Below are 14,925 nucleotides of genomic sequence, written 5' to 3'. Positions count from 1 at the left end.
GTAGATTTATTTATCTGGCATTACTTAAATAGCAATGACTATGAGCCACGATGATAAAACAAGGCTGACCACAGAGGCTATGGGCCAGAACAGGCTAATCTAGCTCAGAGCTACAGAGGCCTCCCTAAGGAAGGGGCATTTGTAGTCCCAGGCTGCCTTAGACTCCAGCTGGAGCTTGTAAAAGAGGTCAAGGCCAGAGACACCAATTAGAGAGCGATCAGCCTGTACAAGTGCATGATACACTTCACGGCAATTAGCAGATAACGTCTGTATGTAGCGAGTCAGGGAAGGTGGGGCAGCTGCCAAAGGCTTGCAGCCAGAAGCTTAAGATTAGCTTGTTCTCAGATCAGGAATCACAGGCTCAGGGACCAGACATGGCCTGGCTTCAGGGCTCTTGGGGGTGGCTTGCCTCCTGAGAGCAGCAGTGTCAGTCAGGGAGAATCTGAATCAGTGTCTGACGTAAGATTGTCACTGTCACTGAGGTCTAATCTCCCTCTAAAGCCCTCCTCCTACTACTTGACTCCAGCTCCTTTGTAAGAATGCCTCGCCCCCAAACAGGCTAGCCAACAATGCAAGCAGCTGCTACTACATACATCCCATAAGAATCTTGTGCCTGAAGGTAGCATTTGTGAGCGGGTTTTACCCCCGCCACTAAGAGCAGCCCTGTTCTGGCTCAGTCTACCTCACCTTGTAAACCTATGAATGGTGGCAGCAGCAGCTCTGCTGTGCCACCAGCCAGGATCGTGTGCCTCAGCCCCCTGGAATGGTGAGGGAGGTAGCACACCTCGATAGCATCTATCTTAGCAGGCAGACAGGCTTTCCCGGAAAACCAGGCTCAGCAGGGAGGTTGCTGCAGGCCCACATGGAGTTCTGTGCTTCCTGACATTTGCAGACCTGACCCTGCTCAGAGAACCCACAGGCATCCCAGATAACTGGCAGAACACAGATACAGACACGCAAAGGAGGTGCCCGCTTTGCTAGGGCTGCTGGGAACTGGGTTGCTTACTCACCTTGAGGACCTTCTTAATGCCGTTGATGGTGGAGCTCAGCAACGAGTGTACCTTGAGGTCATCGTTGGTGTAATCCGCGTGCCTGATGCACATATAGAGTATGTATGCGGGCAGACAGGGCACGGTGCCCGACAGCATCTGAGGCTTCAGGTCTAAAAGCAATAACGGGTAAGTTAGATCTATTAGAACACTTTGTCCGGATTCCTTGTCTCAAAAAGAAATGTCTGCATTATTTCTCTGTAGCTCATCTAGGAATCTTACTCCTCACAGGGCTTGAACAAGGAATAAGTTAAACGGTGGTAGTGTGAAGCCCCTATGGGCTCCCGGATCGAGACATTTAGTGTCCAGCTACTGGTGCTATTTGGGGTGAAGTTACGGAACCAAGAGAAGATGGAGCCTTGCTGGAGGAAGGGCATCATTCTGGGTGGTCTTTGAGGGTTTATAGCCTTGCCCTACTTCCTGCTTGCTCTCTCTGCTTCCTGTGTGCAGATGAAATGGGGTCAGGCAGATTCCTGTTCAGGTGCCTGAGGCCACACCTTTCCTGCCTTTATGGACTCTGGCCCTCTGGACCTGTAAGCCAAAGGAACTCTGAGTGGCTTTAGGTCCTGGTATCTTATCTCAGCAACAGATAAGCAGCCTGCACGCACATTCACCCTGGCACCAGCAGCTGCAGACACTGGTCAAAAGCAAAAGTATGGCATGTCCAGGTGTAATGGAACACACTTTTAGCCCCGGCACTCAGGAGGGAGACGCAGGCAAAGCTCTGTGAGTTTGAGGTCAGTCTGTTCTACATAGAGAGTTTCAGGTCAGAAACTATGTATCAAAATAAACAAAATCAAACACCCCACCCCACATTCCTAGGCGCTTGTACTGCAGCAGTAAAACAAACAGATTCCCAGTGATTTATCTACCACATGGATGAAAGGGCCACAGTTACAAACTCATGCCATGGTCCTCAGGAAGGTGCTTACAGCTAGGGGCGGGCTGTAAATAGAATCCGGGTCATGCAATGGGGTGAGAATGCCTCCATTTCTTGGCACTCGAGCTTCTGACTGGGCACAGTGGATCCTTTGATATGTGAAGATTAATTAGTACCAGGAGAATCTAGCAATAGCGTATCTGAGAGCAAATCATTGTGTTCCCAATGATAGCCAGTTGGCCAAGGGATGGGAGGGCTGAAACCATCTCTGGTCCATGGGTGTGATGCTTAGTTTTTTTGCCAACTTGGCACAGGCTAGGGTCATCTGGGAAGAGAGAACTTCAACTGGGAAAATACTTCCTGTGGAGTAGCCTGTGGGTGTGGGGGTGTGTGTGCATTTTCTTGATCAGTGAATGGTGTGGGAGAGTCCACCATGCTGAGTGTGTTTCTGTATGTGATGTGAGAGGCCCCGCTATGCTGGGTGGACTCCTGGCTGGCATAAGAAAGCAGGCTGAGTAAGCTACAGGGAAAGAACCAGTAAGCAGCACTCCTCCCTGGTCTCTGCTTCGGTTCTGCCTCCAGGTTCCCGCCTTGAGTTCTCTTCGTGGTAGAGTACAATCACAGTGGGCACAGTGTTTTACAGCAACAGATGGCACATTTGAACAGCAGAGAGCCGTCAGTTTGGAGTGAGTACCTGGCAGCACTTGCCCCAATGACTCACAGTAGAACTGGTCCAGCAGCCCACTGCTGCTCTGCCTTCTCCTCCACATGGTGGAAGCCATGTTCAGTCTGGCCCCCTGCCCTTTCTCCAGCTCCTCTCCCCTACGCTTTTCCCTGCCTTGGATGGTGACTCCTTATGAACTCAGGAGGCAAAGGCAGAGGCAGAGGCAGGCAGATCTCCGTGCTGAACTCAAGCTCCTTGCCCCTCCCTTCCTAACATCCCTAGGAGACTGTCAGATAGATGGATTTTAGTATTCTGGAGAGCCAAGGAGCCAGGTTTAAAGCAGTGAGTCATGAAGAGAGCAGAGCAGAGGGGAGTCCTGGTGTGGGTTAAGATGGTGGGTGGGAAAGGGCCTCGTACCTCACTGTAGCTCTGGCTCTAGCAATCTTTAGTCTCATTATCCTGGCAAAACCAAGCCCCCCAAACTCTCTGGGCTTGGAACTCACAAATGGGAAGGCCTCTCACTCTACCTGGATCAGCAGCATCCTTAAATCATCTGTCAAGGCTGATCAGGGTTGGGGTGGCCTGGGCTGCATGCACCTTTAGTTGATATATAGGTTACATCCTTCTCTCAAATCTATCCTTCCAGTTAGTGTTAATTACAGGCCATAACACTCTGGCTGTTAACACACGGTTAACATCCTGGCATTTTCTATGTTCAATAAATGGTTACAGATTGACTCTTGGCTCTAGAATGCCAGGAATGTTCATCCAGGAGAAAGATTGCATTTTATTGGGGTGGTCTGAAGGGCAGATGACGAGGTACTCTTTTCTTTTCTTTCTTTTTTTTTTTTTTTTTTTTTTTTTAAATTATTACCTCCCCTGAAACTCTGCCAAGGTTGGGCCTTTTTTTTTTTTTTTTGTTGTTGTTGTTGTTTCTGAGACAGGGTTTCTCTGTGTAGCCCTGGCTGTCCTGGAACTCACTCTGTAGACCAGGCTGGCCTTGAACTCAGAAATCCTCCTGCCTCTGCCTCCAAGTGCTGGGATTAAAGTCGTGCGCCACCAACGCCCTACTCTTTTCTTGGTATGTAGGTAGGAAGTGATCACCTAGAGCCATGTAAGCAGTCAGAGCAGGAAGTAGCCTTGACTCACACACATTTAAGTTATAAAATTTAGAGTCCTATTCAGCTCTTCAGGATATATACTTTATATGTAGCTCAGATGTTGCACACTTCGTGTTTCACATTCTCCACAGGGTGAAGGCTTGCTCGTTATAGGTCACAGATAGTTGTCGGAGCATAACCACCACCAGCAAATTACTCAAAATGCCCAAGTCAGACAACCAAAGGGCAAGCACGCTGGCAGAAATCATGTACTATTCCTTCTGTGCTCTTGGCCTAGGCCCTGTACTCAGCGGGGCTCTTAATGCCCGGGAGGGTGATTTTTACCTTCAGTTCCAACTCCTTAAGTGAGAAAGCCCTGCAGTGTGCTCTCTGGCTCTATCTCACATGCTGGGAAGGCAGGGACAGTCCCACCACCCTGTCTGACAGATGGGGACACTACAGTATCACAGAGAAGAGAGCCAGCAGCACAGGATTAGACACCAGATAATCTTCCTTTTGCCAAACAGGACTCTCCTCTAAGGTTTTTCTTTCTCCTGGCTCTGCAGAATGGAGCATACAGGAGGCTTACTGATGGCCGATGAGGCTAAGGAAGGATGGAGACCAGGGTTAGCAAGGACACTGGCTCCCATGAGAATGGTATGCCATCCCTGAAGGTGGCATCTGCGACTAGCTCTACAGAAAGCTATCGTCACACAGGCCTCAACAACCTGCAAGTGGGACTCGGACCTCCTAACTGGGCATCCATGAGGAGTGACCCCATGGGCAGGAGGCGTTCCGAAGCTACAGGGGCTGGAAAGTGGGTAATGGGAGTTGTAGTCCTGAGGACCAAGCCGGAGGATGTCTGCCTTTCCTGGAGCAGCCAAAGCTGCTGGGCCACATACTGAGCCTCTAACACTCACAACATAGTGTCACACACAAGAACACTGGTCCTCAACTACATGTCCAGGGAGAAAAGGGGCAAGCTTGCTTACATGGAGGCTCTGCGATTCCAGAGACCACACTTATATGTGCTGGGTTACACAGCACTTAACAAACTGTAACTAGAAGACGTTTGAATCCTTGACCCAATATTTATCCACTCTGTCTGTGACTTGGGACAGCTCCAAGAATGACCTCAGTATATGGAGCTGGGATTTGCATAGTGCCTACTGATACAGATGCTGGGAGAATTATACACAATAGGGGAGGGAATGACTTTTGGCACAGTTACTGACAAGCCTGCACTGCTATCTATTGCCAAAGCACTCTTGCCCACCTGAACTTCTCCAGAGAAAGAAGAATTGCAGCCACTGCAGCTGCAGAGATGCATGTGGCAGGCAGGAGCCATGTGGCCACTGGCAGAACAGAGACCTCCCCTTCCCTGAGCTATAGGTGCAATGCTAGAGGTGGTTTTGGAAAAGCAGCAGGGAGCGTAGGACCAGCTGGAGATGGTGGGCGTGAGGTAGAGAAGGGGACTGTAAGAGCCACTGGGGTGATGGGAGGGTTGGCTGAATAGAAACAGAGAGGAAAGAGAGCTGGCAGGTGGCACACCGGTAGCTGTAGGTTCTGACCTGTCACCAGGTTCCGGATGAGGAGGGCTTCGTCCTCTTTGTGGTACTCCAGCATGCCTTGGAAGTCCTTCTCCTTTCGTTGGACTGTGACCTGTCTTGTGAGTTCATGGTGCCTCCTGTCACTCTGTGCCAATGCCTGGGCAGCTGAGTGGGAAAGAGAGGACAGAAACACGGTGAGAACACACAGCTGAGGCCTGCAGGAGGGGTGGCCCAGCTCGGGCATCACGCTCACACTCTTTGTATCTGTTCCTATAGCCTGAACCTCTCTAGCTGTGAGTCAAGGGCTTCAGCGCCTATGCCGTGGTCCACTGTGTACAAAGAGGGAGAATCGCTGCAAGGAAAACGGGTAGGTTCTGGACCAGAGAAAATATGAGAAGTAGTAGCAGCCATGGTCAGTTCACCTGCTGTCAAGTGCTTTTCTTCTACCAAGCTGTAAGGAAGGTCCCTGAATCTGGGAGGAGAACCATCCAGGCCTCTTCTCCTTAGTCCCATGTGTGCACCAAAACATGGGCCATCATGACACTGATGGTGCAGTTGTGGGCTGGCGGGGGGGGGGGGGCGGGGCAGGTGATGCCAGTGGAGAAGAAATGTGGAATCCAAACATAGTGTGAGGCCGGGGAGCACGCTAAATGCAGCCCACATAAGTACAATTATCCTGGAAGCATCTTAGGGGTACCAATCAGAGGATTAAGAACTTGTCAGACTCCATTCAGACCTTTCCCCCAGCCTAGAGGAGGGTAGTAGACTCCAGATATTATTCATTGTATACCTGGGTACCAACTGTCTGAGGGTACTGTCATCAGCACAGGCCATATATGAAGTCCCCAGTCTCACCCCCACCAGTCTAGCTGGGGAGATGCATTTGTGTATTTACATAAAAGAAACTTTGACAACGCATCTTGGCCAGGAGCCAGGCCAGGAGTGGGTGCTGGTGGAGGCTGGACATGGAGAGCGACAAGCAGGAAGTAAGGAAGTAGGTCAGAACTGGGCTGGTCCATCAACCCAGCCTCTACAGTGGTTCTCAACCTATGGGTTGTGACCCCTCTGGGGCTGCATATCAGATATCCTGTGTATCGGATATTTACATTGTGATCCATAACAGTAGCAAAATTACAGTTATGAAGTAGCAAGGTTGGGGGGGTCACCACAACATGAAGAAATATATTAATGGGGTGCAGCATCAGGAAGGTAGAGAACCACTGCCTTAGATGAATGGGGAAAGAGCAGGGTTAGTGATGCCCCCGTGGTGGGCATTTACAATGGGCTGGAGGGATGCTCTGTGTATGTGCACACACACATGAGCACACACACAGGAACATTAGGTAAGAACTGGGATTTTACTCTGCTGGCCTTGGAGAGGTGGGAGGAGAGAGTTCTTTGAGCAGAGGCAGGCCCTGGGGAGCTACTGAGCCACCTGGGAACAGGGGTGAAGATTGGACGCAGGGGAGTGAGAACACAGACAGCGAGGCAGTGGAGAGGGGCAGATAGTCTCCTGGACTGAGTGGAATGGGTAGGCTAGAAGCCAAGAGACTGGACCATGACCACCTGAGGATCAGAAGATAAAATTCCCATAGGTGCACAGGGCAAGGGCAGGAAGACCAGCAATTGAGAAAAGGTCGGAAGCTGCCTGGTGTGGGCAGAGCTGTCCCTGACACTATAGAAGCCATGGACATACACCCTGTGATCAGTGATGTGCCCAGTGATCTGTGGCCTCAGGACAGCACGGGACAGGATTCCAAGCCTAGGGTGGTGGCTCTTGGGCTGAGGGTAGAGGGATGAAGAGGGTTATCTGAGACATGAGGCGCCTGAGGGCTACAAGCAGGGTAGGACATATTTAGAGGGTACACCAGTCACAGGAAAGGACATTCCCAGGGCTTAAGGAAAGCGATTTAGATTTCCATCTGTCCCACCATCTAGACTCCAAATTGGAAGTCTAGTTGTGACATCCCACATCATGGGGCCAGGGTCCCAGGTCTTTGTGTCACAGTGTTCTTTCACACCAGACAGCCTCGTTCTGCCTCTCTGCCCTTCGAAAGCAGGTACCACTATGTACCTGTGTGGCTCTCCCCTCCAGCCTCCAGCCTGGCTCACACCTGCTCAAGCTGGGTCTCTTCTCTGGGCCCTATCTGCTAAGAAGATGTGGGCTGCCAGCAGCTAAATTCTCCCATGACATGGCTGGCACAGGCACAGCCACCAGGAAACTCATGAAGTGGACAGTGGGCCAATGGGCAGGCAGCTGAGTCCCACAGGCTGGCAGGGTCACCTCTGCCTCATGCACACCCAGGTACGCTACCTTCTAAGTCCTGGACCTTCTTCATGTAAATCTTCAGCTGCTTCTTCAGCTTCCTCTCATTCTTCTCCAGCTTTTCCACCAATTCCTTAAAATCCTGAAAGAATAAAGTTATGTGAGAGCTGGATGTTGGCCTCACCCTGAAGGAAAGGAACAGAGGAGCCCGCTCAGGTAGGAGCAGAAGGGCCACCTCACACAGGCTCAGAACCTGCTCAGAGCCCAGGCGGCAAGTCAGAGTTCATTCTGCCAGCAATAACAGAGTGAAATCCCAGGGTGAGTTCCTCCCACTGTGGCACAAGGGCACCTTGTGGAATCCTGGGGCTCCCTAAGCCAAGCCTCCTCAGGGGACACCCAGCCTAGGTATCCAGGGGAATAGTGAGCAGCACTCTGGGTGGAGGTGTAGGCATGCAGCCACATAGCTGGCAGAGTCAGCAAGCCAAACAGAGGATTCTGGGATCAGGATCAGAAGCCAAACAGGACAGGGGCTGTGGCCAGAAACCCTAGCAACTATTGTCACAGGAGGCAGGACAGTCCATTGAGACCTAGAACAGCAAGCTGTCCCCGGAAGGACTTTGCTATCATTATTGCCCTCATCCAGCTGGGCGGTGGTTCTTGAGGTAGGGAAGGGAGAGAGGAAAAGAATCCAGATTTCTCACTGGTAGAGCGAAGCCTAGGTAACTACAGTGACCTGAGAAGGGAGTGGCAAACAGTCCATCCTGAGACCTCTGCATGATCTTGGGTGTGGAGTCTCACCCCGTGTGTGTTACAGATAGGTATAGAACCCAAGGCATACGTGCAGTGTGTGCTATGTGCCTACGTGCATGGGTCAGAGGATGGAAGAAGTCTTTTTTCCCCTTTCCCTTCTCCCTCTTGCTCCGGCCCATAGGTTTTTGTTTGTTTGTTTGTTTGTTTCTCATTACAGATGGTTGTGAGTCACCATGTGGTTGCTGGGATTTGAACTCATGACCTCTGGAAGAGCAGCCAGTGCTCTTAACCACTGAACCATCTCTCCAGCCCCGAAGAAGACTTTAAGGTAGGCCTGCCGAAGGGAGTCAGTTACAAGATCAATACCTGAGCTATAGGCTCTGCATATAATTCTAACTATAGGCGTTTTGAGGGACTTTATTTAAAAGGGGAAGAGGCTGGCAGGATGGCACAGTGGGCACTGGCATTTCTGCCAAACCTGATGGCTTGAGTTCAATCTCCAGAACCAACACGGGGGAGAGAAAGGACTCCTGCAAGTTTTCCTCTAACTTCCTTTTACATGGGTGTGGGAGAATTCCTCATAAATAGATGGGTAGATAAACAAACAAATAATACAGATGGCAAAAAAAAAAAAAATCCCTTCTCTGATTGACACGAATCTAAACTTTCACCTAATCTATAGGAGAGGAGTGACAGCCCAGACAACTGGGGAGGGGACGAAGGGAGGAGAGGAGTGACAGCCCAGACAACTGGGGAGGGGATGAAGGGAGGAGGAAGGGAAGGAAGGAAGGAAAGAAACCGTGTGTGTGTGTGTGTGTGTGTGTAAAACAGATCAGGGACTTTGCAAGAACCCAGTTGGTATAAAGGACTTAAGTGTCTTGAAAACTTTATTGAGATTCCTGCCGGATAGACAAGGTCATTCACTGTCTTATAGCTGTGAAGAGACGCCATGACCACAGCAACTCTTACAAAAGCAAACATTTAACTGGGGGCTGGCTTACAGTTTCAGAGGTTTAGTCCACTATCATCATGGCAGAGAGCATGGCGGCTTGCAGGCAGGTGCTGGAGCAGTAGCTGAGAGCTACATAATGATAATGGACTGGACCTCTGAAACTGTTAAATGTTTTCCTTTGTAAGAGTTGCGTTGGTCATGGTGTCTCTTCACAGCAGTGAAACCCTAAGATAATTGGATCTTCCATCTCCATATGGAGCATAGGCATGTGCTAGAATCTCTGACCTGTCCACGGACATCGCTATTTTAATAAATCAAGTAAGCCCTACACTATTTCAATTATCACTCATCAACAGACAACTTTCCTCTGTCCCTGTTCCTACTATAGAGCTAAGAACACAACCCGAGCCCATCTGATAGCTGATTCTATGTCCGTCTAGAAATGATCCCAAGAGCTACAAACCAGGAGACACAGTCACTTACCAGGTTCTCATTGGTCAGCCGGGATATCTCCTGCTGGACACCAAATTCGACCTGGGCCTCCGGGGAGAGCAGCAGGGTCTGGCAGAAGGTCTGCTGCTGTTTGTCCATCTCCTCTTTCAGGGCTTCCACCTGGGCCTTGAGATGTTCCACCTCCTCCTCATGCTCCAGGCTCTGGGCCTGCAGCTGGGCCTCCAGCAACCTGGACCCAGAGAAGCAAGCCAGGTCACCATGTGGCTGGGGTGGGCACCCATCGTGAGGAGCTACAGACAGACGCGACAGGAGCAGCCAAGCACACAGCAGGAGGGATCATATGGCCCCAACAGGAATGGACGCAGCGGGGAGGTCTCAACAGGCAAGCAGACCAACAGATCCTTTCAGGTGACCAGAATCTGAGGCCAAAGGCACCCTTGGGCTTAGGCCTCTTTGGCCACCCTTATTTTTTGTCCTGTAGGTGTAGACTACTGGTTTGAGATTAAGAGTCTCTCTCCATGTCAAGATACCATTACCATAAATAAATGTCTCAGAGTGTCTTAAAATAGCGGTGTCAACATCTGCCTCAAAGTTTGTAAGAATTTCCTTGTAAAGACAAGATACGGATAATTCTACTAGTTTATGTTTTCTTTAGTAGATTCCACTCATTATATTATTATTATTATCTTCTTCTTCTTCCTCTTCTTCCTCCTCCTCCTTTCTTCTCCTTCTCCTTCGAGAAGAACTAATATTTTGCCTTTTCTCTCCGCCTTTAATATCCCACTTTATCTCATGTGTAATTTGTTTATATCAACTTTCCCTCTTGTCGAAAAAGCTGAGACTATTTGGGGAAATGTTTAAGATCAACTAGTGCCATAAGGAACAAAGATCAGAGGAAGTTTGCAGAGGCTTGAGGGGAGGCTCAGAGATTTGTCAGAGAGGTCTGCAGCTACAGCACAGGCACCCCTACCGGCTTTAGCAGCGGCTCAGCAACAGCCACACCTTGGGATCTGACCCTCATGTGACCAAGTGCAATAATTAGCCATCTTCTGGACCTTGATTACCTGATCTAGCTTTCTGATTTAGCATGTTCACCCTCAGGGAAAGGGGACACAGTCGCCCTGTCTTTACCTGGGACATAGTAGAGTTTCTGCTCATGGTAGTGACTAGGGACATCTCCTGGTATCCAGATAGCAAGAAGTGGCATGTCTTTTCTATCTGGGAAATGGTAACTGCCATAGAGAAGAGGGAGCAAGAATGGGGAGTCTACTTTGTTGACAGAAGCAGCGAAGCAGCCCCATGTGTAAGGGCTTCTTAGCAAAGACCTGAAGGAGAAACTGATACAAGAATCTGACCTCTCACCACTGGGAAACACAGGAACACCAGAGTGGTGGGAGAGAATCCCGTAGCAGCCTTTTAGATAGCATACAGTATCCAGACAGCATTCGACATTGGCTACGCATATGAAAACTCGTCAGTGTAAGACAGAAGCCAACAGGAGAGAGGACGTGGACTGGTTGGTTCCAGGGAGCTATCCCAGGACCACTTTCTGACCTACTGTGTATCCCCTCCCCCCCCCCCCCCCCCCCGCTAGCACTTTCCTTACTCTCAAGTGGATTCAGCCCAGGGCTCTACGCGGGAGCAAGATTCCCATCCAGGCATCTTGAAGATCTCCTGAAGCATTGGTCTCTGCGGTATTCTCCAATGCATTTGGCTTGATTTTTCTTTGTGCCATATCCAATCTCATGACAGATAGGAAGAGCACCCTAGAAATGCGCACGCAGGTTCCCACTCTAACAAAACAAACTCAACTGGCAGGTCTCTGACCTTGTTGAATAGCCACCACAGTAGACATGGAGGCAAACAGCAAATGCCTCGCTGCTTTCTCCAGATGTCAAGCTTTACCTGTGGTAATCCTCTTCCTTATGGTGACCCTGTGTGGCAGGGCCTGCTCTGATCCACCATTTGAGAATAAGGGACCCGACCCAGATGTCCCCAGCAAAGGCTGCAGCACTAGGGGACCTGCCATTCCCCTCACAGCCTTGTAGGAATCTGCGTTATCTTAGCAGCAGCAGGGAGAGAGCCACGTGATGGGCAAGCATAAGCTGAGGTGTGGTCGCCACCCAGTCACTGAGGGACCCAGGACTCACACTCATCCACCTCTCTGAGCTTGTTTCCTCTCAGAGAAACAAGCCTTGATAGCAAGTGCCCCATTTCTTGTTGGGAACAAATGAACAGTTCTGTCCCGGCTCTCCAAGAGCCCTGTGCTGGCAACGAGAATATGATCAGCCTCTGTACTGCCTTCGCTCTGCATACGACATCCCTGGCTAAACTGGAGTCCGTTCTGCTGCTGATATCAAAGGTTTGATTGTCTACATAAACAGAATTTAAGCAGTAACTTAAACCAGCCAAACTGCACTCACAGGGAGAGTCAGACGGCACAACGCTCCTGCAGCAGTTGGCTGTTATCAGCTCCAGGAAGGCAGTCCCTAAGACAGGGACCAGCTGTGTGCTGATAGCATGTACGAAGGAGCCTTGCTTTGCTGCACAGTCAGCATGCAAACTAGGTCAAGGACTTTGGCTGGCCCTGAAGAGTTAGGAAGGTTGGTATGCGGCATGTTAGCAGCACAGGCCCTGGAGTCCCACAAGTTAGTCCCCGTTGCAGCTCAATAGCTGTGTGACTTCTGCTACAGGAACCCTCCCTCTTTCTCCACCTGTAGACCCCATGGTCTCTAAGGTTCACCTGGCCCACCTAGCACTGCCATTTTGACCCAGGCAAGCAGCTTCTGTACAGCCCAGACCCAAAATGATGAATGGATGCCTCTAGGGACTGCTGGTCAGAAGCCCGTGTGAACTGTGCCCCATACCCTCACAGCTGCTCAGGCCAAACCAAGGAACACAGACATGAGCAGGCACACAGATGAAGCACATACAAGATGGGAGCATGTTTGACCTGGCAACTTGCTTTAGGCCTTGGTAAGCCAAGCCGAGTTCTCCATCTTCATTCAAATATCCCCAATCCTCAGTCTGGCTAGAAATGAAGTACAGAGAAAGAGGTGTCCAGTGGAGAGGAGAGGAGGCATTCAGAGACCGGAAAGCTTATAGCCAAGCCTTGGAGTCAAGAAAAGGGGACAGACTGTGGGATGTTTCTCATGCTTCTCTCTGGCTTTAGGCGCTAGCTGACACCACCCTCTTTGACTTTCCCGGGTTTCAGGTAGTGCCTGGGAAAGAGGTTCCATGTGGTCTCAGCGATCCACCAATAGCTGCAGATCAAGTACATGCTGCCGAAGACAGCCAAGAGCTTGTTCTTGTGACTCTACAAACATAACAGACACACAGTAGCACAGGCTGGACCACCTCAGACCCACCGTGCTGCCTCCATCTGAAGGAGTTGAAGGAAAAGGAGAAGTATAAAAACAGGGTTAGAGGAGAAGACACCAAGTGTGTGTGTGTGAGAGAGAGAGAGACAGAGAGAGAGAGAGAGAAGGGGCTGAGCAGGCCTTCACTGTATAGGGACAGGGCACTGTAGAGCAGAGACAGACACCTGGGGATGCTGGCCTCCACCAGAATAAGGAAGGAGACTGCACATTTTGCTTCCCTTTTTATGCATAGTTCTTGGTCTTCTTTCTGTCATTAAGAGTACCTGGTTATTTACTAACCTTAACTCTAACTTGCCTTACAGAGTCGCATGAGTGTGTGTGCATGTTTAAAGTTAACTACATCAAACATACAGGCTGAGAACTAAATGCTGTCTTCCCTTCATGTCAGTTCTACCCCATTTCCCTGTCCAGTCAACCTGTGAGAGCAGGTCTCTGGTATCCTTTGTTGACCCTGCATTCTGCCTGATGTCAGCCAAGGTGGCTTTTGGAGGTCATTGTGCTCAATGCTCATCTGACCCCACCCCACCCCACCAAGTCCTAAGCACAAGGGCATCTTTAAAGGCCAGTGGAGAGTTGGTAGAGGGCACGAGTCATGAGCAGGAGTTAGTCTGCCCTACCTAATAGAAAGGCCACTCAGCCCATCCCAGAACTCAGATAGCAAACCAAACAGCCCTGGCCAAGCCAGCTACTATCTTGCCCTGTCATGTTTTGGGTAAAGTTCAGGGGCTGAAAATATCCATTTTAGATCCCTTCAGAGCTATCCTCTAGCAGAAGGTCTCCAGACCTATACAGTCTGCTTCTTGAGCTGGTTGCCCAACATCTGTATCAACCACCACTCTGAAAGTCCAGTGGACAGGAGTTAAGTTACTGCACTTCTGGGACCTTCCTATGGCTTCTGTTCCTAGTCTAAGGCCAACCTGTTTAGTGTTAGAAACTCCTGGCTGTGTGACAGGGCAGTAAGGAAGACTGTTGCCAACACTTTGATGCCAGTTTTGATTGATAATTACTTTGATGAACACCCCCATCCAAGCCTTCTGCCTGGTGAACGTCTGGAGTGTCACCACTGCGGTGGTTTGGATGAGAATGGCCCCCAGAGGCTTATATGTCTGAATACTGGGTTTCCAGTTGGTGGAACTGTTAGGGAAGGACTATGATGGGGGTGGGGCTTGGCTGGAGGAGGAGCTACTGAGAATGGGCTTTGAGGTTTCAAAGGAATTCATCATTCTCGGTAACACTCTCTGTGTCTTGTGCTTCTAGATCAAGATGTAGGCTCTCAGCTATTGCTCCAGCACCATACTGTCATGTTCTCCCACCATGCTGACCGTGGACTGTAACTATTAAACTGTAAGCCTCAAAGAAACCCTGTTTCCTATTAATGGCCTTGGTCATGGTGTCTTATCATAGCAATAGAAAGGTAATAAAGACAACCAGATTCTGCTTTCTCTTTCGATGCCAACCAGTTAGGTGTCCTGGGCAATCTGTATGTCCCAGAAGATCCCTAAGGACCTAAGGCTGTGTTGAGCAGGGGCTGATATCTGTTCCTCCTGTTCTCAGATGGGAAGGCTGATATCTACCAAGCATCCTTTGTAGCAATGCTCTACCCCTGAAAAGGCCCCTGTCCTACAAGTACCCAGCATGCTGTATGCCAGCCATCTCCTTAGTTGCAAGTGGAGACGTGCTGGCACCTGGCTGGACACCCGCATGCCCTCCGATCTTCTTTTGAAGCCTCCCTAGCCTTGCTGGTTGAACATTAGCTCTTGAGAGGGACTGCTAGGTCTCTGAGAATACTGCCTCACTCCTGTAGTTCTCAGAGTCTCCCGAGTGGCACATGGGTGATGCCTAGACATACCTCTTGGAAGTTAGCATCAGTCCTCATGTTAT

The 14,925-nt window shown here is 50.1% G+C and overlaps 1 protein-coding gene across 3 annotated transcripts in view; it reads right to left on the bottom strand.

Moving 5' to 3' along the window:
- The window catches only part of Myo5b (myosin VB), a 314,278-nt gene that overhangs the window by 21,866 nt on the left and 277,487 nt on the right, over positions 1 to 14,925 (bottom strand). For all 3 annotated transcript variants that reach the window (XM_085833555.1, XM_029472031.2, XM_021150180.3), the window contains exons 30-33: positions 9,695 to 9,893; positions 7,558 to 7,651; positions 5,265 to 5,408; positions 1,011 to 1,162 (exon numbers count right to left, since the gene is read on the bottom strand). In XM_085833555.1, the coding sequence (XP_085689681.1) occupies positions 1,011 to 1,162; positions 5,265 to 5,408; positions 7,558 to 7,651; positions 9,695 to 9,893 (589 nt within the window). The remainder of the gene's footprint in view (positions 1 to 1,010; positions 1,163 to 5,264; positions 5,409 to 7,557; positions 7,652 to 9,694; positions 9,894 to 14,925) is intronic.

Source organism: Mus caroli, unplaced genomic scaffold (genome assembly GCF_978045245.1).
Source record: "Mus caroli unplaced genomic scaffold, Mus_caroli_1 scaffold_19, whole genome shotgun sequence".
Taxonomy (NCBI): Eukaryota; Metazoa; Chordata; class Mammalia; order Rodentia; family Muridae; genus Mus; species Mus caroli.
This window is presented reverse-complemented; position numbering and strand designations above follow the sequence as displayed.